The 24,319-nt window shown below is 34.8% G+C and overlaps 2 protein-coding genes across 3 annotated transcripts in view; one reads left to right on the top strand and one right to left on the bottom strand.

The window, feature by feature from the left end:
• Positions 1–11,283, top strand: part of LOC149422720 (uncharacterized) — a 32,113-nt gene extending 20,830 nt beyond the window's left edge. Inside the window, exon 2 of the mRNA XM_089633524.1 lies at positions 10,360–11,283. Within this exon, the coding sequence (XP_089489650.1) occupies positions 10,360–11,275 (916 nt within the window). The 3' untranslated portion in view covers positions 11,276–11,283. The remainder of the gene's footprint in view (positions 1–10,359) is intronic.
• The window catches only part of LOC149422719 (uncharacterized), a 157,957-nt gene that overhangs the window by 110,369 nt on the left and 23,269 nt on the right, over positions 1–24,319 (bottom strand). The window lies entirely within an intron of this gene.

Genomic DNA, 24,319 nt, shown 5'->3' with positions numbered 1-24,319 from the left:
TTAATGCTTCGAATTTTGAAGTATTCAAGACATTATCAGAAAAGTGATAAATTGTTTGCCGGAAGTCTTGATCTTTGCATTCAAATGAAACTAATTTAAGTCTAATTATCGCTGCATTTAAGCATCTTCCTATCGTCGTGAATGCCTTTGCAGATAACCTTCAAACGAAGATTCGACGTCAGATAGACGCCAAATTAATAATGCTCGAGAAATACACGTAGTACGTGGCGGTTTTACCACACGATCGCCCAGTGAGGGGGACTAGGAAAATATTCTATTATTTACATTATTTCTTACACATATTTTTAAAATGTCAAAATTATAATATAGTTATTAATTAAAATACATACTCTATTCATGACTTAATGTTGGTGCTGTGGAAACGGTTCGTTTCTTCTGATTTTAATTGATAAATAAAACCGTCTCTACCGACAATGGATGACGTCATCTTTTGTTCGTGTTAATTTTATGTAATGTTAACTTTTCTCAAAATACAATGATAACATACCAGTTATGCGTAATATCACCAATGCATGGATAATTGTATGCAAGAATTAAAAGAGGTGGGATTAGGCGCGAAATTGAATAATCTGAATTATTAATATTAATTAATGATCTTGCCTGTTTTACGCTGATGATGCGGTAATGATGTCTTACAGTATGGAAGATCTACAGTCTCTCGTGTCTGATGAATGAAGTTTGTATGGAAACAAATTTGAGAAGGCGGGTATGGGTACCGCCGCCCTGGGAACCATTAATTGGATAACCAACAACTTTGCAATAGGACGCTACGTTTAGTGACTTAGTAGGGGTGCCCGAGTTTATGGGTGAGGATTATCTACGTCTTAGTGACGGATGCGTCTACCCACCTACTGTGGGTTTGGAAAGACTGTTTGAGCGAGATTTTTATTTCTCCATCCGTCCTGTCACTCCTGGACACACTGACCCCCACATTCCTTCCCACCCCTCACACCTTTTTTCCTTCAAAGATATTCCTCTCATTCCATTCCTTAAAAAAATACTCCACATTATCCTCAAAGATGACATAGGCACTGAGGAAAATTATTTTCTCATGCGTGTGTGGAGTTAAAAAAAAAATCAATTTTATAAATCATAAGTACCTATTCGGAAGTAATATAAACAGAACAGTGGCTTCACCGCCGATTAATAATTCCTTCGGAAGGCTAAACAGCTGCCAGACGTGATAATAATTACATATCAGAACACTAAATGTTCAATAAATTGAATAATAATATTATTATTTTATAAAAATCTTCAAATTATCTTATAAATCATTAATTATGGAAACAAAACTCGCTCCCTACTTTCCTGATATTTGTTAATAAAAAGTCATATTTTTCACGTTTTTCATTATTCGTTACTCATTAACTGACATTTCGGTAATTAATCAGTGAATAATCGTGATTCGCGATTTGAAAGGGATCTTTGCTAAAGCGTCACGCAATATGAATCGATACATTCAATAGTGTTGGATATTGTAAACACGAAACCATTCACTTCACAGTTAAAAGCTTGCTTCGTAGCCGCATAGCTACGTAAATACTTATTAGTTGTACAATATGTGGGTAGGTACTTTTAATATTTGTATTGTGTGAAGTCGATGTGTGTGCGGGCATTAGGAAAACATAATGTTCACACGACCAGACACAGCGGTACCTACCCAGTGCCTGGTTGAGATGACGTTCTCTGTTGTTTCTTTGGCTACGTTCAGAAAATTATTATTATTTTTCTTATAAGTAATACACAAGAGATTGGTGACAGGTGGTGCCAGGCTCGGTGCTTAACGCGCTGGTAAACGAACAAGATAAATATTTCCGCATTATTGCCTATTGCCAAACAATTGCCCGTCAATAGTCGATCCGGGCAAGGTATTGGCCGTAAATATTGCCATATACCGTCAGATTGCTTCATAACAAAAAAAAAGATCTCCTGCAAAAACTAGTATAAACATGGAAGCAATATCGTGAAAATTAACTAGCCCAGACCTGAAGCCTCGACAAATCAGTTCCAATTTTTAAAATGGCATATAGAATCATTTTCTGTTAAAATTATTACGATACAGGTAAGTACTTAATCGATTTTTCGCTTCATTACAATCACTTTGAAACAGAGTTCTAGCGTTCATTGAACCTATTATTTAACCTATATTGAGTTACAGACCGACGCACAACCGAAATTAGAATTTTGATAACAATTATGACAGTTTTATTAGAGTTATGTAACAGAGCGTGTACGAAATAGATTTTTTCTTTTAATATTGGTAGCCGAGACAACTCACCGACAAGACAGGGCAATACGTCGACAAGAATAGGCAAAACATGACAATCTTGCCCGGAAATCCAGAAATTCCTTGCCGGCAAGAAATTGCTGTAAAAACTTGCTAATTCAACGAAGCCTTTATTTTAAAAAGCCCCCTATCTCTTCGGGTTATCGGAGATAAATGAAAGTTGTCAAGACAACACATTCAATTTTGAGACGTTCAATTTGCTTTTTATACTTACGTGCCTATGTAACACAAACACCATACGAGTATAGACGGCTGCGTATGAACAGGAGAAAAAATACGCGAGCAGAACCACAAACAATGGGAAAGGAACGAAGCAACCGCAAGCGGCGTTTCGCGATGTTTATATCTGCTTATAACCAGCATTATATATAAAAATAGTTGTTTTCTTCCAGATAAAGTTTTCAAATGAATTATATCTTCTTAGCTTTTAAGCAAAACTCAGTTAGTATAAAGTAGCAAAAAACTGTCAAAATGTTGGTGTACGCTAGCGTCCTGATAATTGCGCAGGTTTTTTTGTGTTGAATATCTAGTCTAGATAAACAGAGCAATTTTCAGCTGGCAACGTCATTTCCTTTAAGTTATAAGACTTTTGAATAACCATTAAAATGTTTAAAAATAATTTCCGCAATATACGAAGATAACGGTGCTTTTTTTTGATTTTCAATAAGGTTTGGGATTATGAAATTAACCAGTGCAGATCGGTGAAAAATCACGGGATTGTCTTAAATTTTGACAAATCGGTTCCAATTTTGAAAATGTGTTAAAAATATGATTGTATCGGTATATAGTTAACTACTTAATTATGTAGGTATCGCTTGTTTGAACTCTTCACACAATCAATTACATATTTTCCGTAAATTAATAAATAAATAAATTCTAATTTTGAAAATGACACTTAAATTTAAAGCGAATTTGAGTTCATTGAACCAGGTTTCACACAGGACTAACAACCAAACGCACAGTACAAATAACAGAAATTAGTATGTTTGATGATATTATTTAACTTATTTCCATCACGAAAATTCAATTTTTAAGAAATATTATTTCAATCGATTAAATCCTAACTAATAAAAGTGATTTAAAATAAAGACCATTGATAAATGACAATTTATTTAAAAGTTGCGTAAAATTTAAAAAACGTTTATTAGTAAGGCATTGTTTAAATATTTGATTTAGATTCGTTTTCGAAAGGCTTCATAGATTTGAATGCTTAACGAATACTAAAATGGCAAATTAATTACTATCATGAAGTCTAATAATACCTTAGAGAGAAGATAAATCATTAGTGAATATCTAATGTTTAAATGGTATTATTATATCCCAATGCTTATTCTATCAAATTAATGGCACATATCATTATAGAGAAAGAGACTCGTTAACATTTAAAGTTTAGTACGAATAACGCTAACCTTAAAAACTAAAATTTGTAATAGATATCTGATAAGATTATTATCTGAATGACTGTACAGTATTGATTGTCATAGACGGCAGTGGCGCCCTCTGTTATTTTCAAAAAGAGTTCGACCCGCGGTAACAGGTTTTTATATTATTTCGTGATAGAAGTCTGCGTGGATAATCGCCGTGTCTGAATGGGGATCATGGAACTAGGATCAATGGAAGCGGCATAATTTGTCGAGATGTATTAAATAATACGCAAAACCAATGAAGCTCCCATAATTGTCAACGCCCTTGTGGGGGGGATAGAGACGGGGAAGAGCGGTAAGCGAGCGCGGAGGGGGCCGTGGGTCAGAGTTAAGGGCCGAACTGTGAACGGGCTGCAGATTATTTTATTTATTTTTTATTAAAAAAACATCCTTAATTTTTTATCACATTTTGGGCATACAGCGCATTACGCATTATTTGCCAAACAAAGAATGGTGGTAAAAATATAAAATTAACTAGTGCAGAAAGGGAAGTAAAAAAAGACATACATATTGTTTATTTATTTATTGTACCATACATGTTATTGTTAATTACCTAAATCTGATTTCACGTAACTCTTTTTTTGCTAAATCAAGATTATGATCGAATCGTGTAGTGCGCGTCCAAATAAATCGGTATCAATCTTCAGGGAATGTATAGCAAGTGCAATTGGGTGAAAAACTAATGTTATGAACTTGCTGAAACTCGCAGCGCCATTCCTTGGTGCTAATATTGCGCAATTCATCAGTTTGAATAGATTTTTTTTTTGTATTAGGTAGAATTATTTTAAATAATCAACAGATTTGCAGAGTACAATTTTGTGCATTATTATATTCTTTTCTAATGTAAACTGGTGCTTGACTTTTAGGAAAGGAGTTGTCGTTAATAATATAAGAAAAAACTTAAAACTTATCCATCACACTAGACGAATCAAAAATACAGAAAACATTGCAAGTTATAAACCTATATTGCGATGAAGAAACTTAATTTATTTTGTAACAAAAATTGACAACATCCTTCCTCCAGATAAAAAAAAATATTGAAAAAGTTTCATGAATACAAATCAAAAATAAAAATCTGGCTGAAAGAGTTCGATGAAAAAACTCTAATAAAAACACTAAAAACGACATAAAAGTCAAATTTAATAACTTTACAGTGTTACAGTGTATCAACTATATATATACTAGCTGACCCGGAGGGACACATAATCACCTATTGGTAAGAAATATACTTTACGACCTATTCTCATACCTAAAAAATATACATACAAAATTTCATAAAAATCGGTCGAGCCGTTTCGGAGGAGTGCGACCACAAACACCATGACACGAGATTTCTTATATATACATATATAAAGATTTATTTTCAAAGAAAGACAAAAATTTCCGGATTACGAATAACTTGATAATATAGAGTTAGGTAGTATTATTTTATTTAATCAACAGATTTACATAGTACAATTTTGTGCATTATTATTTCCCTATGGAAGCTGGTGCTTGACTTTAAGAAAAGGAGTGGTCGTAAATAATATAAGAAAAAAACTCTACAGTTTTACAGTGATAACAAAAAAAGAAGAAAAAAAATCAAATTAAAGATAAGTACAGGAGACATGAATAACAATTTTAAATAATTAATAAAATATTATGTTATAAACACAATTTATAGGCATGATACAAAATGAATAAATATAAACATCAAGCCATGGTTCCAAAAATACGATAAAAAAACACGGAATATCTTAGAATATTTATCTACACCGGAAAAAAATAAAATGTGATACAAGTGAACTTTTAAGAGTTATTTATCAAAAACCTAAAATAGTGACACACATCTCGTCGTACCGACGCGCGCACATGCGCGATTGTTCACAAAACTGGGATTTAAAGTACGACCTAGGTATACAGGGTGTATCGGCACTAACCCGACAAACTTTAACCAGCTATTCCTTAGCACATTTGGAGTAAAAAATGTTATGTACACTTTGCTGTCCGGTAACATTTTTTTTCTTTTAAAAACAAAAAATAAATAAAATTTCCACACTCCGCTACTGCCCACAGTATAGGGGTAAAATAATTGGCAACGCCGCGCTACTGTCATCTCTTTCACACATATTCTGTCTCAAGTCCCGTGTGGTTCCCGCCACCCCGTCTCGTATCAGTGGTCACTTGGTCAGTGCTGTTTTGGGAGTTCGCATGTCATCAAGTTTCTAGTTTCGTTTTTGTTTTGTTATCTAAGTTTTTACTGTTGAAATATGCCCCTCAATTATCCACCTGCCGAGCAAGCAGATATTGTTTTTGTTTATGGATTTTGCAATGGAAATTCACGAGCAGCCGTAAGGGAGTATCGCATGAGGTTTCCTGGAAGACGCGTCCCACACCATGCTACCTTTGTCCAGGTTTGTACCCTATCAATTGTTTATTGAAACTATTTACATTCATTGATAATGCCAAAAAGCGCTTTTGAAATTTAAACTGGGAACATTAAAAACATAACAAGGGGCCACCAACTTTAAAAATGTAAATTGTACTTTAGGTGATTTGTGTTCAGTGGTCACTAAACGGCGTTTTAAAAAGTTAATTAATTTTAATCTCTAATAAATGCATCATTCACTGCAATTGAATTCACTCCCTTTCTCACCATGGGATTATTTAAATTACTTGAATTCAATTTCACCCCTGTGAATCCAAGATATCAACCGTACCTAGTTAAGAAAATTATAATTTAAAACACTTTGTTATACATTTTACTATAAAAAAATGAAATAAATGAAGAGAAAACGTAAGTTTTCTGATATGTGCCTAAAATAAGTGTTCTTTAAAAATAAAATGAGTGAAAAAGCCCGCGATTGTTTATTTGACATTATTACTGAGCTGAATAATAAAAGCAGTTGTTATTTGTTGTTTTGTTTCAGATGTATCAACAATTGCGTGACTGTGGCATCGGACGGATTGAAGGCGCCGGCGGAGGACACAACATCGTTCCTGTGGCAGTTGAGGAGAGAATCCTGAACTTAATTACCGAAGACCCCACGCTGTCCGTGCGTCGGGTCGCTCTGATGATAGGACACAGGGAACACATGGCGGTATGGAGAGTTCTGAAGAAGCACGGGCTCAAACCTTTTCACTATAGGCGCTGCCAAGGCCTCATGGAGAATGACCACTTTTCCAGAGTCGTGTACTGCAGAAGAATGCTGCATAATGTCATAAGACATGCAGACTTCATGAAAAACATATTGTTTACCGACGAAGCACAGTTCACTAAAACAGGAGTGCTAAATGTGCACAACTTGCACCATTGGGCTGAACAAAACCCCAAGCTTGTTCGGGAGTCGTCGAGCCAGGACAGATTTTCCATCAACATGTGGGCAGGAATCCTGGGAAATCAAATACTCGGTCCAATCGAGTTGCCTCCCAGACTAAATGGACCGATGTATTTGGAGTTCTTACAAGTGCAACTGGGCGAGATTCTGGAAGATGTGAACCTCGAATTACTACGGAGAATGTGGTTCCAGCACGATGGAGCCCCACCACACTATTCGATTGCCGTGCGGAACTACTTGGATGTCGAGTTTCCTGGTCGTTGGATAGGCCGTGGAAGTCCGGCCATTGCTTGGCCACCAAGATCACCCGACCTGACCCCCCTGGATTACTACCTGTGGGGGGCTCTCAAGGAAAAAGTGTATGCTAAGCCAATAGCCTCAAGAGAGCAACTGCTCGAACGAGTGATGGAAGCCGCTGCAGAAATTAAAGCAAATCCTGCAAACTTAAATAATCAAAATATAACAAGACTACACGCTTGCATCGAAAATAATGGTAGTCACTTCGAACAAATGCTCCAATAAAAAAATTAACATAAACTACATGTCCGCATTTTCATTTATTATTTATTGGTAAAATTCTCACAATGTCATTCATTTACACATCAATATTACCTACATATCAATATTTAATAAAATCTGTAGAAGAGTATGCCCGTCGGCATTCAACAAGTTTTTCGACAAGTGTGTCGAAAAGCGTCTTCTCTCTTTCCTACACACTAAATATTAATGGTTAAAAATGAGACGACTGATGCTTGTAAGCGCGCCAATACGTAAAAACAACGAAACTCGAATAAGAATTGCCAGGTGGGTTTTTTAATCGCTTTAATCTGACTTTAAACAATAATTAAACACGTAAAAATTATTTAATATAATATTACAGTACAGTACTTTGAACCTTCGCAATAAATTTATTTGATTTTAAGTTTAGTTTGTAGAACTCCATTTCAATTTAGAGATTTTTTTTATTTTAACAGTCTTATTAAAAAATTTATAAAAACAGTGTGTTTATAAACAAGTTCTGCTAGTTGTAATTATTATTACGCGTGACAGCTGTTTCACCTTCTGACGGCATTATCAAACTTTGGTAAAGCCACTTACAGACGACGTAAGTGATAACTTTCTTTTTTTATTATTCTGGCTTTATTGATTTCCGAGTAAATTGTCGTAAATTATTATTTGCTAATCCCAATATTATTTGCTAATGCTAATAATTAAGTGAAATTTTAAACAATGCAATAATAGGATTATTGCATTGTTAATTTCACTTAATGTCGTTGGTATTTCCAACTGATGACTCAGGGGTTTATTTCCCTGAATAATTAAGTATTTTGGGGTCTAATTATTATGCATTTCATTACATCCGATAATTTAAACAATTTTTATGTTGAATTGGGGTAAGTTTTATGGCTAAGGGAAGGAGTGGAAGGTGAGGAAGTACCTGGATATTCAGATCTGGTCACCAAATACGGCTAGTCATTTCAAGCAACGTTTAAATTCTAAACCTGGATATTCAGATCTGGTCACCAAATACGGCTAGTCATTTCAAGCAACGTTTAAATTCTGAACCTGGATATTCAGATCTGGTCACCAAATACGGCTAGTCATTTCAAGTAACGTTTAAATTCTAAACCTGGATATTCAGATCTGGTCACCAAATACGGCTAGTCATTTCAAGCAACGTTTAAATTCTGAACCTGGATATTCAGATCTGGTCACCAAATACGGCTAGTCATTTCAAGCAACGTTTAAATTCTAAACCTGGATATTCAGATCTGGTCACCAAATACGGCTAGTCATTTCAAGCAACGTTTAAATTCTGAACCTGGATATTCAGATCTGGTCACCAAATACGGCTAGTCATTTCAAGCAACGTTTAAATTCTAAACCTGGATATTCAGATCTGGTCACCAAATACGGCTAGTCATTTCAAGCAACGTTTAAATTCTGAACCTGGATATTCAGATCTGGTCACCAAATACGGCTAGTCATTTCAAGCAACGTTTAAATTCTGAATTAATTAATCAATTACGAAAAAGCGTGGGGTTAAGAATATTTTTTTTAAATTATAGTTGTAATTTATTGTCGATTTTTTAAAAAAATTGCGATATTTTAAATAAAATTTAATAATTATTGTTTAAATAAATTAGCAATCTGGCAGCATTCATTTGCAGGTGGTCAATCCAATGCAGTCATGACGTTTGTGTGAGTGCTTTCCTTTGTCTCAGTGTGTTGCGCAGCAGTTTTATATGAACCGTTTTTTGATTCATCGGGATTGTTTTTAAAACTATACATTCTTTGTACCTTCAAATTAGTGGAAATAAACTTAAGTGTGTCAAGCTGCTCGTTATATTCCGGTAATTCTGGAAGGCTTTTAACATAAGCAATAATAGGGTGAGTGATACAGCTATTGGCCATGCTACAGCAATGGGCCTTTTCAAATTTGAAAGCATATAATAAGACTTACGGCGTCTCTATCACATAGCATCCTTCGTAAACATGTAGTGTTATCCTTGTCTTTCACTCACAAGTTAAATATTTTACCACCATGCGGCCCTAGTGTAGTTAATGGCGTCTTCTCGAAGTGTCTGCTAATTTTGCTGTCCTTTCTTAACATTTTGTTAAGGTATTTTGTTTGTGTTATTTAGATATAATAGTCAGAGAATGTGTTTTTTTGTGATTCCTTCTGATTTTATGTGTAAATGCTTTATTGTTAGTGTCGTTGCTGTCATTTTTATTCATTTTTAGTTAAAAATTGGCGGTTTTATGTGGGTGTCTAATAACTGTCACTTCAAAACATACAATCTATAGTTATTAGCCCCCCCGGCCAATTACTATGATTTTTGGGAAAAAATGAATTTGGTTTATTTTCACAATGGACGAAAAATGCAAAAAAACGGCTTCGCTGTGTAAATTTGAAGTAAATCAGACAACAAATAACAGTAATTGGCCGGGGGGCCAATTACTGGGTTAAAGACCTGCCAATTACTATATCATTTTTTTTCCTCAATTTTAGTTGTTCGCCCATCATGCCAAAAATACCAAAGTATACGGTCGAACAACTAGATAAGGCCACTGAAGAAATAAGGAGTGGAGTAGCACTGCGGGCTGCTTCGAAAAAGTATGGAATACCTAGAGCTACTTAACAATTTAGATTAAAAAATCTCACTACCAAATCCCAATTTGGACCAAAACCGATACTTTCTCAAATGGAAGAGCGAGACCTCAAATTGGCTATGCAATCTATCTAGAAAAAGTTTTCCCCGAAAAAAGGATGACGTATTGAACAGTGTTCAATACGTCATCCCAATAGACCAGGAAAAGGTTGGATGCAAGCCTTTTTAAGGCGTCATCCAAATATAGTGGCCAGAGCAAGTGAGGCAGTTTCCGGAGCTAGTTCTTGCGTATCTGAAAAAGACATAAGAAAATGGTTCTCACAGATTAAAGACTATACTCACGAAAAGGGACTTAATCTTGTTTTAAAGGACGCCTCGCGAATTTTTAATGCAGATGAGTCAGGTTTTCAGACATGTCCATCCAGTGGTCGGGTATTTGCAAACAAGGGAGACAAAAACATTTATGCAATCGATAAGGGAAATGCAAAAGAAAGCCTAACTGTAATGTTTACATTTTCTGCTGATGGAAAAACAAACCTCCCTATGATAATCTACCCATACAAACGGATACCTGAAATAATTGGTATCACAGTTCCTAAAGAATTGGGCGTCGGTCGCAGTGATTCAGGCTGGATGACTACAGAAGTATTTTACGATTATATTAAACATGTTTTCCACCCTTACTTAGTACTCAACAAAATTAAACTGCCAGTCATATTATTTGTTGATGGTCACAAATCTCATCTATCATATGAAGTAAGTTTACTGTGCAATCAATTACAGATAGAAATTATTGCACTATATCCTAATGCAACGTGGATTCTTCAACCAGCTGACGTCTCTGTTTTTGGACCTGTAAAGCAAATGTGGAGAAAACCAGTTCGAAAGTGGAATGTGGAAAATCCGGACGAAATTGTTTCCAAATCTAATTTTGCAAGCATATTAAAAACTGTTGTTGATAATATAAAACCAGAATATTTGGTTAATGGTTTCAGGACATGCGGATTGCATCCTTTTAATCCAGACGCCATAGATTACACTAAATGTCTTGCCAATGGATCTCCGCAAATAGAAGATAGTGGTTCAAATACGCAACTAAAAACTATGGGGTAGGACATGTTTTGCAAAATTGTTGAATCAGATAATTTACATAAATTTCAAACTTTTAGGGAAGTTGTAGGCCCGGAAAATAACACAAAAGAATTTCATGTATTGTTTAAAATGTGGAATTTTTTTAACAATAATAATCTTAATGAAACTGGCACAGAAAATAAAAATAATAATATGGATTCCATTACGCTTTGTAACCAAGAATCTGTATCAAATCCTAATACAGGGGAAGATAGTGAAGAGCATCGAAATGTTGATCAAATTTCTAATGTTCCTGGTGATATAAAAGAATACCTATTCCGCCCCAATGAACCTGCAAGAAAGGGAAAGAGGGATACTGAAAAGAGTCCATACGCTGTTTCGTCAAGGCAGTACCAAGAATGTTTGGAAAATAAAGCAAGGCAAAAAAAGCTTAAAGATGACGAAAAAAATAGCAAAAGGGAAAAGAGGCAAGAACTACAAGACTCCAAAAAAAGAAAAGTACTGGAAGAGAAAGGAAAGAAAAACAGTAAGAAAATTAAAAATAATCCAATCGCTCTATCTACAACAACCAATAATGAGAAGTCCGATCCAGCATCGGCTCAAACTTTAAAGTCTCATCCTGCAAATGACGGTGATTTCATTATTGATGAAAAAGAATATGTCGTATGTGTAAGAGACGTATTAAAACAGATTCTTACCTAAAGTGCGAAGATTGCAAAGAACATTTCCATGGCACTTGTGTACCCAAAAAACACGTTCACCATGTCCCTGATAAAGAAGACGGCGACATGTTCTTATGTCATATGTGTTTCATGGTAGCTGGTGATCAGTCCGACACAATGTCAGAAGACACAGTGTGCTCCGACATGATGGGCACAGAAGATATTCTAAAATTACTAAACTAAATCTAGCAGCACTTAAGTTATCATTCGCCTTTTTCCCTCTTTTGTTCATGTAGTACGGTCTTGTACCTTTTGATTTTGTATTTTTATCATTAAACTTACTTTTTATTGCAGTAAATAACATGTTTTATTATATTACATAAAAAAATAAAGAGCTACACCAAAGAAAGTAGATAATAAGTTCACTAATTCAGGGATTAAAAGCACAATCTCTTTTAACATATTGGGGGGCCAATTACTACAGAAGGTCAGGGCCATTAACTGCGCCAAAGGGGCCAATAGCTGTATTCTGTCCCTTTTTTCATTTCATAAATATTATAAAAATATATGTCAATGTACAAGGAAAACTAATTATCAATACACGTTAAGAAATAAATTACCTACCTATAGGTGTAAATGATTTAAAAAAATGTTAGTTATTGAGACAAAAAAACGATGTTGAAGTTGAAAATTTTCTTAAACGGCCAATAGCTGTATCATTCACCCTATTCATAAATCACATTCCGCGAAGTTGTAAATAACTAAATTTATTAAAAAATATACGTTGTAGGATAGCCTAGCAAGTAACATTTTGACAGAGCACTTACGGTGATTTAAAAAACAACGGCGCTGTTCAAATAATCCAATTATTATTATTGATAAGTACCTAAGTGAGGAAAATTGTTTTTAAAAGTGCTCAGAATTATTGGACTTCGATTATAAATTCAGAAAATCTACTAATTAGTTTCTTAGTTTCAAAATTAGACTATTTAATACGTGAAACGCGTAAGAGGTGAAACCAAAGCATTCCAGAGGTGAAACAATTTAGATACAAAAATAAAACTGATGTGTACAATACAAGAAGACAATCAGTGATTCGCATACGAAAAATGTGAATAATCATTATTGTTAAATAAAATATTTCTTTTCTGGTACTGGATTATGTCATACGGGCTTCGTTCGCAGCAACACGCGAGAGTTGCGATGTTGCTTTCAAATTTTGACAAAGGATAAAACAGTGGTGACATGTGGTGAAAATATGTTTAATTAATTTTTTATTAAAAAAAAACGTTACCGGACAGCAAAGTGCACATAACATTTTTTACTCCAAATGTGCTAAGGAATAGCTGGTTAAAGTTTGTCGGGTTAGTGCCGATACACCCTGTATATATACCTTAGTGCCGATACACCCTGTATATATACAGGGTATATATACAGGGTGTATCGGCACTAACCCGACAAACTTTAACCAGCTATTCCTTAGCACATTTGGAGTAAAAAATGTTATGTGCACTTTGCTGTCCGGTAACGTTTTTTTTTAATAAAAAATTAATTAAACATATTTTCACCACATGTCACCACTGTTTTATCCTTTGTCAAAATTTGAAAGCAACATCGCAACTCTCGCGTGTTGCTGCGAACGAAGCCCGTATTACATAATCCAGTACCAGAAAAGAAATATTTTATTTAACAATAATGATTATTCACATTTTTCGTATGCGAATCACTGATTGTCTTCTTGTATTGTACACATCAGTTTTATTTTTGTATCTAAATTGTTTCACCTCTGGAATGCTTTGGTTTCACCTCTTACGCGTTTCACGTATTAAATAGTCTAATTTTGAAACTAAGAAACTAATTAGTAGATTTCCTGAATTTATAATCGAAGTCCAATAATTCTGAGCACTTTTAAAAACAATTTTCCTCACTTAGGTACTTATCAATAATAATAATTGGATTATTTGAACAGCGCCGTTGTTTTTTAAATCACCGTAAGTGCTCTGTCAAAATGTTACTTGCTAGGCTATCCTACAACGTATATTTTTTAATAAATTTAGTTATTTACAACTTCGCGGAATGTGATTTATGAATATTATTGCTTATGTTAAAAGCCTTCCAGAATTACCGGAATATAACGAGCAGCTTGACACACTTAAGTTTATTTCCACTAATTTGAAGGTACAAAGAATGTATAGTTTTAAAAACAATCCCGATGAATCAAAAAACGGTTCATATAAAACTGCTGCGCAACACACTGAGACAAAGGAAAGCACTCACACAAACGTCATGACTGCATTGGATTGACCACCTGCAAATGAATGCTGCCAGATTGCTAATTTATTTAAACAATAATTATTAAATTTTATTTAAAATATCGCAATTTTTTTAAAAAATCGACAATAAATTACAACTATAATTTAAAAAAAATATTCTTAACCCCACGCTTTTTCGTAATTGATTAATTAATTCAGAATTTAAACGTTGCTTGAAATGACTAGCCGTATTTGGTGACCAGATCTGAATATCCAGGTTCAGAATTTAAACGTTGCTTGAAATGACTAGCCGTATTTGGTGACCAGATCTGAATATCCAGGTTTAGAATTTAAACGTTGCTTGAAATGACTAGCCGTATTTGGTGACCAGATCTGAATATCCAGGTTCAGAATTTAAACGTTGCTTGAAATGACTAGCCGTATTTGGTGACCAGATCTGAATATCCAGGTTTAGAATTTAAACGTTGCTTGAAATGACTAGCCGTATTTGGTGACCAGATCTGAATATCCAGGTTCAGAATTTAAACGTTGCTTGAAATGACTAGCCGTATTTGGTGACCAGATCTGAATATCCAGGTTTAGAATTTAAACGTTACTTGAAATGACTAGCCGTATTTGGTGACCAGATCTGAATATCCAGGTTCAGAATTTAAACGTTGCTTGAAATGACTAGCCGTATTTGGTGACCAGATCTGAATATCCAGGTTTAGAATTTAAACGTTGCTTGAAATGACTAGCCGTATTTGGTGACCAGATCTGAATATCCAGGTTTAGAATTTAAACGTTACTTGAAATGACTAGCCGTATTTGGTGACCAGATCTGAATATCCAGGTTCAGAATTTAAACGTTGCTTGAAATGACTAGCCGTATTTGGTGACCAGATCTGAATATCCAGGTTTAGAATTTAAACGTTGCTTGAAATGACTAGCCGTATTTGGTGACCAGATCTGAATATCCAGGTACTTCCTCACCTTCCACTCCTTCCCTTAGCCATAAAACTTACCCCAATTCAACATAAAAATTGTTTAAATTATCGGATGTAATGAAATGCATAATAATTAGACCCCAAAATACTTAATTATTCAGGGAAATAAACCCCTGAGTCATCAGTTGGAAATACCAACGACATTAAGTGAAATTAACAATGCAATAATTCTATTATTGCATTGTTTAAAATTTCACTTAATTATTAGCATTAGCAAATAATATTGGGATTAGCAAATAATAATTTACGACAATTTACTCGGAAATCAATAAAGCCAGAATAATAAAAAAAGAAAGTTATCACTTACGTCGTCTGTAAGTGGCTTTACCAAAGTTTGATAATGCCGTCAGAAGGTGAAACAGCTGTCACGCGTAATAATAATTACAACTAGCAGAACTTGTTTATAAACACACTGTTTTTATAAATTTTTTAATAAGACTGTTAAAATAAAAAAAATCTCTAAATTGAAATGGAGTTCTACAAACTAAACTTAAAATCAAATAAATTTATTGCGAAGGTTCAAAGTACTGTACTGTAATATTATATTAAATAATTTTTACGTGTTTAATTATTGTTTAAAGTCAGATTAAAGCGATTAAAAAACCCACCTGGCAATTCTTATTCGAGTTTCGTTGTTTTTACGTATTGGCGCGCTTACAAGCATCAGTCGTCTCATTTTTAACCATTAATATTTAGTGTGTAGGAAAGAGAGAAGACGCTTTTCGACACACTTGTCGAAAAACTTGTTGAATGCCGACGGGCATACTCTTCTACAGATTTTATTAAATATTGATATGTAGGTAATATTGATGTGTAAATGAATGACATTGTGAGAATTTTACCAATAAATAATAAATGAAAATGCGGACATGTAGTTTATGTTAATTTTTTTATTGGAGCATTTGTTCGAAGTGACTACCATTATTTTCGATGCAAGCGTGTAGTCTTGTTATATTTTGATTATTTAAGTTTGCAGGATTTGCTTTAATTTCTGCAGCGGCTTCCATCACTCGTTCGAGCAGTTGCTCTCTTGAGGCTATTGGCTTAGCATACACTTTTTCCTTGAGAGCCCCCCACAGGTAGTAATCCAGGGGGGTCAGGTCGGGTGATCTTGGTGGCCAAGCAATGGCCGGACTTCCACGGCCTATCCAACGACCAGGAAACTCGACATCCAAGTAGTTCCGCACGGCAATCGAATAGTGTGGTGGGGCTCCATCGTGCTGGAACCACATTCTCCGTAGTAATTCGAGGTTCACATCTTCCAGAATCTCGCCCAGTTGCACTTGTAAGAACTCCAAATACATCGGTCCATTTAGTCTGGGAGGCAACTCGATTGGACCGAGTATTTGATTTCCCAGGATTCCTGCCCACATGTTGATGGAAAATCTGTCCTGGCTCGACGACTCCCGAACAAGCTTGGGGTTTTGTTCAGCCCAATGGTGCAAGTTGTGCACATTTAGCACTCCTGTTTTAGTGAACTGTGCTTCGTCGGTAAACAATATGTTTTTCATGAAGTCTGCATCTCTTATGACATTATGCAGCATTCTTCTGCAGTACACGACTCTGGAAAAGTGGTCATTCTCCATGAGGCCTTGGCAGCGCCTATAGTGAAAAGGTTTGAGCCCGTGCTTCTTCAGAACTCTCCATACCGCCATGTGTTCCCTGTGTCCTATCATCAGAGCGACCCGACGCACGGACAGCGTGGGGTCTTCGGTAATTAAGTTCAGGATTCTCTCCTCAACTGCCACAGGAACGATGTTGTGTCCTCCGCCGGCGCCTTCAATCCGTCCGATGCCACAGTCACGCAATTGTTGATACATCTGAAACAAAACAACAAATAACAACTGCTTTTATTATTCAGCTCAGTAATAATGTCAAATAAACAATCGCGGGCTTTTTCACTCATTTTATTTTTAAAGAACACTTATTTTAGGCACATATCAGAAAACTTACGTTTTCTCTTCATTTATTTCATTTTTTTATAGTAAAATGTATAACAAAGTGTTTTAAATTATAATTTTCTTAACTAGGTACGGTTGATATCTTGGATTCACAGGGGTGAAATTGAATTCAAGTAATTTAAATAATCCCATGGTGAGAAAGGGAGTGAATTCAATTGCAGTGAATGATGCATTTATTAGAGATTAAAATTAATTAACTTTTTAAAACGCCGTTTAGTGACCACTGAACACAAATCACCTAAAGTACAATTTACATTTTTAAAGTTGGTGGCCCCTTGTTATGTTTTTAATGTTCCCAGTTTAAATTTCAAAAGCGCTTTTTGGCATTATCAATGAATGTAAATAGTTTCAATAAACAATTGATAGGGTACAAACCTGGACAAAGGTAGCATGGTGTGGGACGCGTCTTCCAGGAAACCTCATGCGATACTCCCTTACGGCTGCTCGTGAATTTCCATTGCAAAATCCATAAACAAAAACAATATCTGCTTGCTCGGCAGGTGGATAATTGAGGGGCATATTTCAACAGTAAAAACTTAGATAACAAAACAAAAACGAAACTAGAAACTTGATGACATGCGAACTCCCAAAACAGCACTGACCACTGATACGAGACGGGGTGGCGGGAACCACACGGGACTTGAGACAGAATATGTGTGAAAGAGATGACAGTAGCGCGGCGTTGCCAATTATTTTACCCCTATACTGTGGGCAGTAGCGGAGTGTGGAAATTTTATTTATTTTTTGTTTTTAAAAGAAAAAAAATGTTACCGGACAGCAAAGTGTACATAACATTTTTTACTCCAAATGTGCTAAGGAATAGCTGGTTAAAGTTTGTCGGGTTAGTGCCGATACACCCTGTATACAGACGGTTCCCTGATCAACACATCGACAATTCAACACACATTTTAAAAGTACATTATAAAGTCATTAAAAACGAAGGAAAAAAAAACCTAACCTAACCTACTTAACCCAGTTAATAAAGTTTTTGTTTCATTACTTTCCATGACTTTATACCACTTTTAAAATTCGTGTTGAATCGTCGATGTGTTGATTTATCAGGTCACCATACAAGACAAATCATTATAAACGTGTGTTATAATTAATAAAAAATAAAGGTTTGTTGGTAATTTTTAATTATTATAAAATAAGTTGACTGATTCGGCCCATTGACATTCGTCCGCCGCGTGATTCCGGGATGTCCGTGCTGGCTGATGGCAGTTGAAATGAACTCGTCAAAAAATTAACTATAAAATGTCTAATTGAGCGGTGTTTAAATACTTATATGTGAAAGGTAAGGCCGTCTTTCTTCTTAATTTTCTTCACAGAATTGCTTTTACACAATTTTACGGCGCAGTTGACCATTTTTCTATGTTTTATCAACGTTTTACTAGGAGCTCAATACGCGACCGAGGTGTAAAAGCTAATGTCAGCCGTCTCCGTAAAATTCCACAAAATTCACACTTGGAGCGCGCGGGCACACTTCACATGCTGTCTCTCTAGTATCCATACTCTTTGATGGGGATAGTTAAGTCTGCCATTCGTGCAGAAAATGATCATGCTTCTTCAGAGAGGAATTATTGCACATCTCATTGCGTCATATCCTCGAGAACAAATAACCAAACGGAATACTATCTTTATGCAAACACTATTACTGTCTTTTGTCCTTTCTTGCTTAAGTTTAGATGTACAAAATTACTGGCAGAGAGGTAGAGAGGATGAAATGCCACACAACCCTGAACAGATCTGAAAAGCCAGGTATTCAGTTACATCCCAGCCTTCCCCATCCCCATCTCCTTCTCTTAGACTCCCTTCAGTCTTACAGCATAACTAGCCTAACCGTACATTCCATTTTAAATGGTACTCTGTCCCATTGTCCCCGAGGAGAGTTTCGGGGCGTTAAAATATCCCGTTTTCAGAAATATGACGTCAAACTAAGATCAAAGTATTTATAAAAATCACATATATATTTATATATGTGTGGGAACTTATCCACGCTTCATTTATATTGGGTAAATATGACGAAATATATTAATGGGTATACTAATTATTTTTTTTAAAATAAAGACAAACATTCCTGGGTTATGAATAACCTGACAATATTTGAAAATCTCCTACTTTAACCAATGTTGCTTGTGTCGTGATGGTGGACTTAGCCAGTCGAGGAAATAAACTCACGAAACCTGGGTGGGACCCAAATAAACTTATCCGATGACTGGTCATTATTCCAAAGATAAAAAGTATTCGATAAATATTCCCTAATTTCATCCATTATTATATCGGGAAAAGTAGAAAAAAATCAACGAGGAAGCAGGTTACACCTGTAGCATTCCTCCCAATAGAACGTAACCCTGTTCCCTTAACCCTTTGTTTTCAAAATGGTTTCAATTAATATTTTCTGCCTTTGGGTTAGCTGATCTCCAAGGTAGACGATTAACGAAACGTCTCTTGTATCAGACCTACCAGAGGTTGTTGAAATTAGATAACAACTTTCTAAAGCAAAACAAGACCGTTTATTGGTCAACCCAACAGTGATATTTCTTCCAGAGACCAAATCTGTAAGCCAGAACGGGGCGGGGTGAAAAAACTAACCAATAGCATCCCTCGCCCTAATTAGTAAGAGAAGAAACGATGCGGGATACGCTCGAAATTAGCATAGATTGTTTGTAATAGACCTAATATACATATTTTTTTCATCACACAAAAAAATATTAAAACCTTCGCACAAAGAAACGCCATGAATAGAATGTACGTAGATAGATTTCTTTTTTTCGAATACCTCTACCCCGTAAAAATTGTGAATAAAATGAATTTAACATAGATATTTGTGATAATGCATGTAATGAAGGACACGTCACATTTCAAAACGTGACGTGAGTTATGTATATATATGAGTAAGATGGAAAAAATTTATTTTTAAAAGAGGCTCGTCTAAGTCAACCGTCTTGAACTCTATTTATTAGCAACTCTAGAGTGATACTGGTGCTAAATGAATATACAAACTGACAAATTAATGAAGTTGCAATGTTATTTAACTACCTAGCACTCAAATCGTCATAATCAACTGATAATTGCGAATTCCACTGAAATATGTTATGACTTAAAAATAAAATCACATAGATCAACAAACACTTACTCTGAACTATGATATGTGCGTATAATTATATTATGTAGAATCAGTAAATCGTTCTGGAAAAGTTTTAATAACTAAAATATCAAAATGCTCTCTGATTGGTCGGTGAATTCTGACGTCACTAAAACCCACACCACTGGCTACGATATTGTGATAACACTGATAACTGATTTAGACAAGTAAACCCCATCTTAAATGGTTTTAAAATGTTAACAATAACCCAAATAAGTTTATATTACTTCAACAATTTAAAATTCCCATTGTGGCGTAATTTGTGTGTTAATTTAAACAAAATACCTAACTTTGTTCACACCAAAAATTATTATAAGCAATAATTAGTCGCCTGAAATATCCATACGAATTTAAAATATCTCCCGATTAAAAATAAATGCCGCCGACGGGAATTGAAACCGCACATTCTGATGTCCGGTCAGGTGCTCTGGACCACTGAGCTACGTCTGCTTTTTCCCAACCCGCCAAATAATTCAATATGTACTAGTACTTCAATCAACAATTACTGTATATTATTTCACCCGTAAACAACCAACTTTGGATTATTGCTTATAATAATTTGTTATCCTTTGTGCTATGCATAAAAAACCTTGTCTTATAATATTAAAAAATAATTGTACACACCACTATTTGTTTCAAAACCAATGGAAGAACCTGAAACGATCAATCGTTTTCGTATGCGCCGTCTTCGAGTGAAAAACTACTAGTCGTCGCGACTAACTTTTTCGAATGTTTCAATTTTACGTATTCTTGAGCGTCGAACGGTCGAAGTTGGTAGAAGAGATGATTATATTGGCACCCCTGTGAATATTGTCTATGTTCCTGATGTTTTTGGGATTTCTATGGTGTGACTGTCAAACAGACAACAGTTATTCGTTATTCAAAACAGAAATGGCTGCGGGACATATTACAAATTGCCAAAAGCAACTCTTTATTAAGCATGTAAGCTCCGATAAAGACTTAGTAAGTGAGAAATTTTCACCCACTTTTACATTTGCGGAATCCGCGCGGTAAAACAAAAATTGACAGCTAGACTAGATTTTGACAGCCAATTCCATAGAAACGCCAACAACCTACCACTCGCTGCCCTGTTTCTACTGGTTGCACCCAGTAGATGTTGTGTGGAATGACTTTTGACGTTTGGCGTCAAAGTATGTACCTTCGACCAATTTCGGGAATAGCAACGACGACCAACGTACGTACTTTCGACGGCGATTACGAGCGCCCTCGATTCGGGAATAGAGCCCCTGGCGTTGCTCAACTTATCTCTACTATCTATAAAAATAATATGTATGTTTTATATATAAAAACCTTCCGGAAGAAATCTCTAAATGATAATGAAAACCCTACCAAAAGATTTTCTTAGTTTAAAAGAAGTACACGCACAAACAAATAAACGTGTATAGCGAATTTGTTGTATACTATTTAATAATAAATATAATGATTACGTAAACAAATTTTAGTATTTTTACTATTTATTGCCTTTTATTTTTATTAACATAACTCCCTACAATCCAGTATGAATCTAACAATTGGTGCAGACTAATTACTAATTACTACGCATTATAATTTTATATTCCTTTGTACAGTAAACTATTTTGTGTATTGGCTTTGGTAGCCTAACTTCGTTGCACGTTCTTTTATCATGTTTGTGAATGCCCTTGTTGTATATAATTTTATTTGAAAAGTTTTTTGGTAATAGGTTGTTTATTATTTTAAGTATAAATATAAACGTGTTCAAATACAGCATCTATTTCACTGTTAACAAATTTAGTTCGTTTAACATTTTAGTTACTTTCGAAAATTGATTATATAGTGGTGTATACATAGTTGTTCATATTGTTTAAGGCAATATTAAATTTTATTTAATTTAACACATCTTTAGTGTGCTTTATTTCAAATAATTCAGTTTTACAAATATTTTAATCACTTAATATTATAAAACTACTTATTATATTAATTTTGCTAGCGGATACGTTTTAGAATCGGGGACACTTTGGCCGCACAAGTGAACCACTACCGCGTTCGCTAATGACACTTTCTAGGCCAAATAAGCTGTGTTTTGTAACAGTTAGTCTCTACTCTGTTTTCTGTATTAAGGAAGTCTTTTGTCCTCTGGAATACACTTAAGGTAACAAGTAAACAAACAAACACTTACTTAAAATGAAGGTACGTTTTTTTCGGAAAACAACAAACTTACTTTAAAACGCTCTAGTGGAATAAAACTTGCGTAATGTTTTCTGCGTGTAATTTCACGGCCAACGAGCTAGGGATTTTTGAAAAATCCATTTAACTATCAAACATAAAATACCAACAACATATTTTCTTTAAAGTGTTGAAACGGCTACTCATAATTAATTATTACACCAATATGGAGGTATTATTTAGTAAGTGAATACAGTACCACTCAACTGATGAAAGCAAATACTTTTTTATCTATTTTAATTAAATAAGTTTTTTAAGATTATGCCTATCAATGTAATCTTAATCATTGAAGAAGAAGATGTTACCAATAAATTTAAATGAAACATAAACACAACAAGACTCAGAAAATAAAAAGGTAACGGTCGCAGCTGGGAATCGAACCCAAGAACTCTATCCTACCGAAACAAAGTCTCAATCCAATCAATTCAGATTAAACGTTATTATCTTCAACTAATTTTTAGATGCTATCTTTTTCAAGAATTGCAAAGTCCTAGCGAATTTATTCGTAACATAGATAGTGTCTCGGATACAATATACTTTATTTGTAGGTCTTCAATCTACATACTTAAACAGACACTTCACAACATATCTGCCCTGATGATGAACACTGTTACGCTGTCCAAAACGTTTTCTAAAGAAGGAAGAAGCTTAACAAGGCATAATATCCCAAAAAAAATACAGAAATAACAACACAATAGTATCTATCTACTTGTGATTTGTACAAGGTTAGCACTGGGGTAACGATTCTCCAATCTAGGCCACGTCGAAAGTACATACATTGGACGACTTCTTATTTTATAGTTTCGACGAAGGTACAAACTTACATACGCCAAACGTCAAAAAGTCATTCCACTCGAACAACGAGTGGGTCGAACCACTCGAATAGAGGCCCTGGTCACTATTGAGTAATCTAGCTAGCCCTAAACAAGACAGTTGCTAAGTAATTGTGGTGAAAAAAAAAATTATAATTCTTAGTATAAAAACAAAATGTTACAATTCAAAATAATCCTACTGATGTACCAAACACTAAATTACTTGTTTTCCTGATGCACTCCTATATACCAAAATGCAAAGTTAATTAACATATCCATCGAAAGAACCTTGAATTAATTTATAATCACTGACATCATCGGGTGGCGTTTATAATTATTTTCTAGCGACATGAACATAGCATTATATAAATAGGATGAAAAGCTATTAGCCACTACAGTATACTAAAACCTCTAATTTGCTTCAAATGGAGTTTCCTCTGAGTAAATTAGTAGCCTGTAATGATTTCAAACCACCGACTGCCACCACATCATTATCATAACAGACTCAAAGTCCATAGTAATGTTTGTATTCGTTGATATTGCGGAATATTGCAGAGTTCCCATGACGTCAAACGTATGTCTTAGTACTAAAATTATGATCCTAATGTTAATTAAATTTAAGAAGTATAAATTAGATTTTTTGCAATAAACATCAATTATTTTTCATTTCTTAGTTATTTATTACACATAATTAAAATATGCAGAAAATGGGGTATTTTCAACTGTACATGCTAAAAATGCTAAATGGACCGCTAAAAATGTATGGAATATTTAATGTTTATTTTTCTGATTATGAATATCGTGCTAAAAGTATATAATTTTAATATTCTCCTTCATAATTATTGATTTGAAAAACGATCTAAAACCGCATATTCCGAAACGGTTCCAATTGGCCACAACGTCATCATGACATAGAAAACGCCATTGTCGGGAAAGACGGCTGTCCCACACATCGCCCGGCATTACGTCAACGCTGCCGAATTCAGGAATAACAACGAATATTTCGTTTTAAATCGTTATG

This window comes from Hesperophylax consimilis, chromosome 7 (genome assembly GCF_061612785.1).
Source record: "Hesperophylax consimilis isolate HC1 chromosome 7, BYU_Hcon_1.0, whole genome shotgun sequence".
Classification (NCBI taxonomy): domain Eukaryota; kingdom Metazoa; phylum Arthropoda; class Insecta; order Trichoptera; family Limnephilidae; genus Hesperophylax; species Hesperophylax consimilis.
Note: the sequence above shows the minus strand (reverse complement) of the source record. Positions and strands in the feature narration are given on the sequence as shown.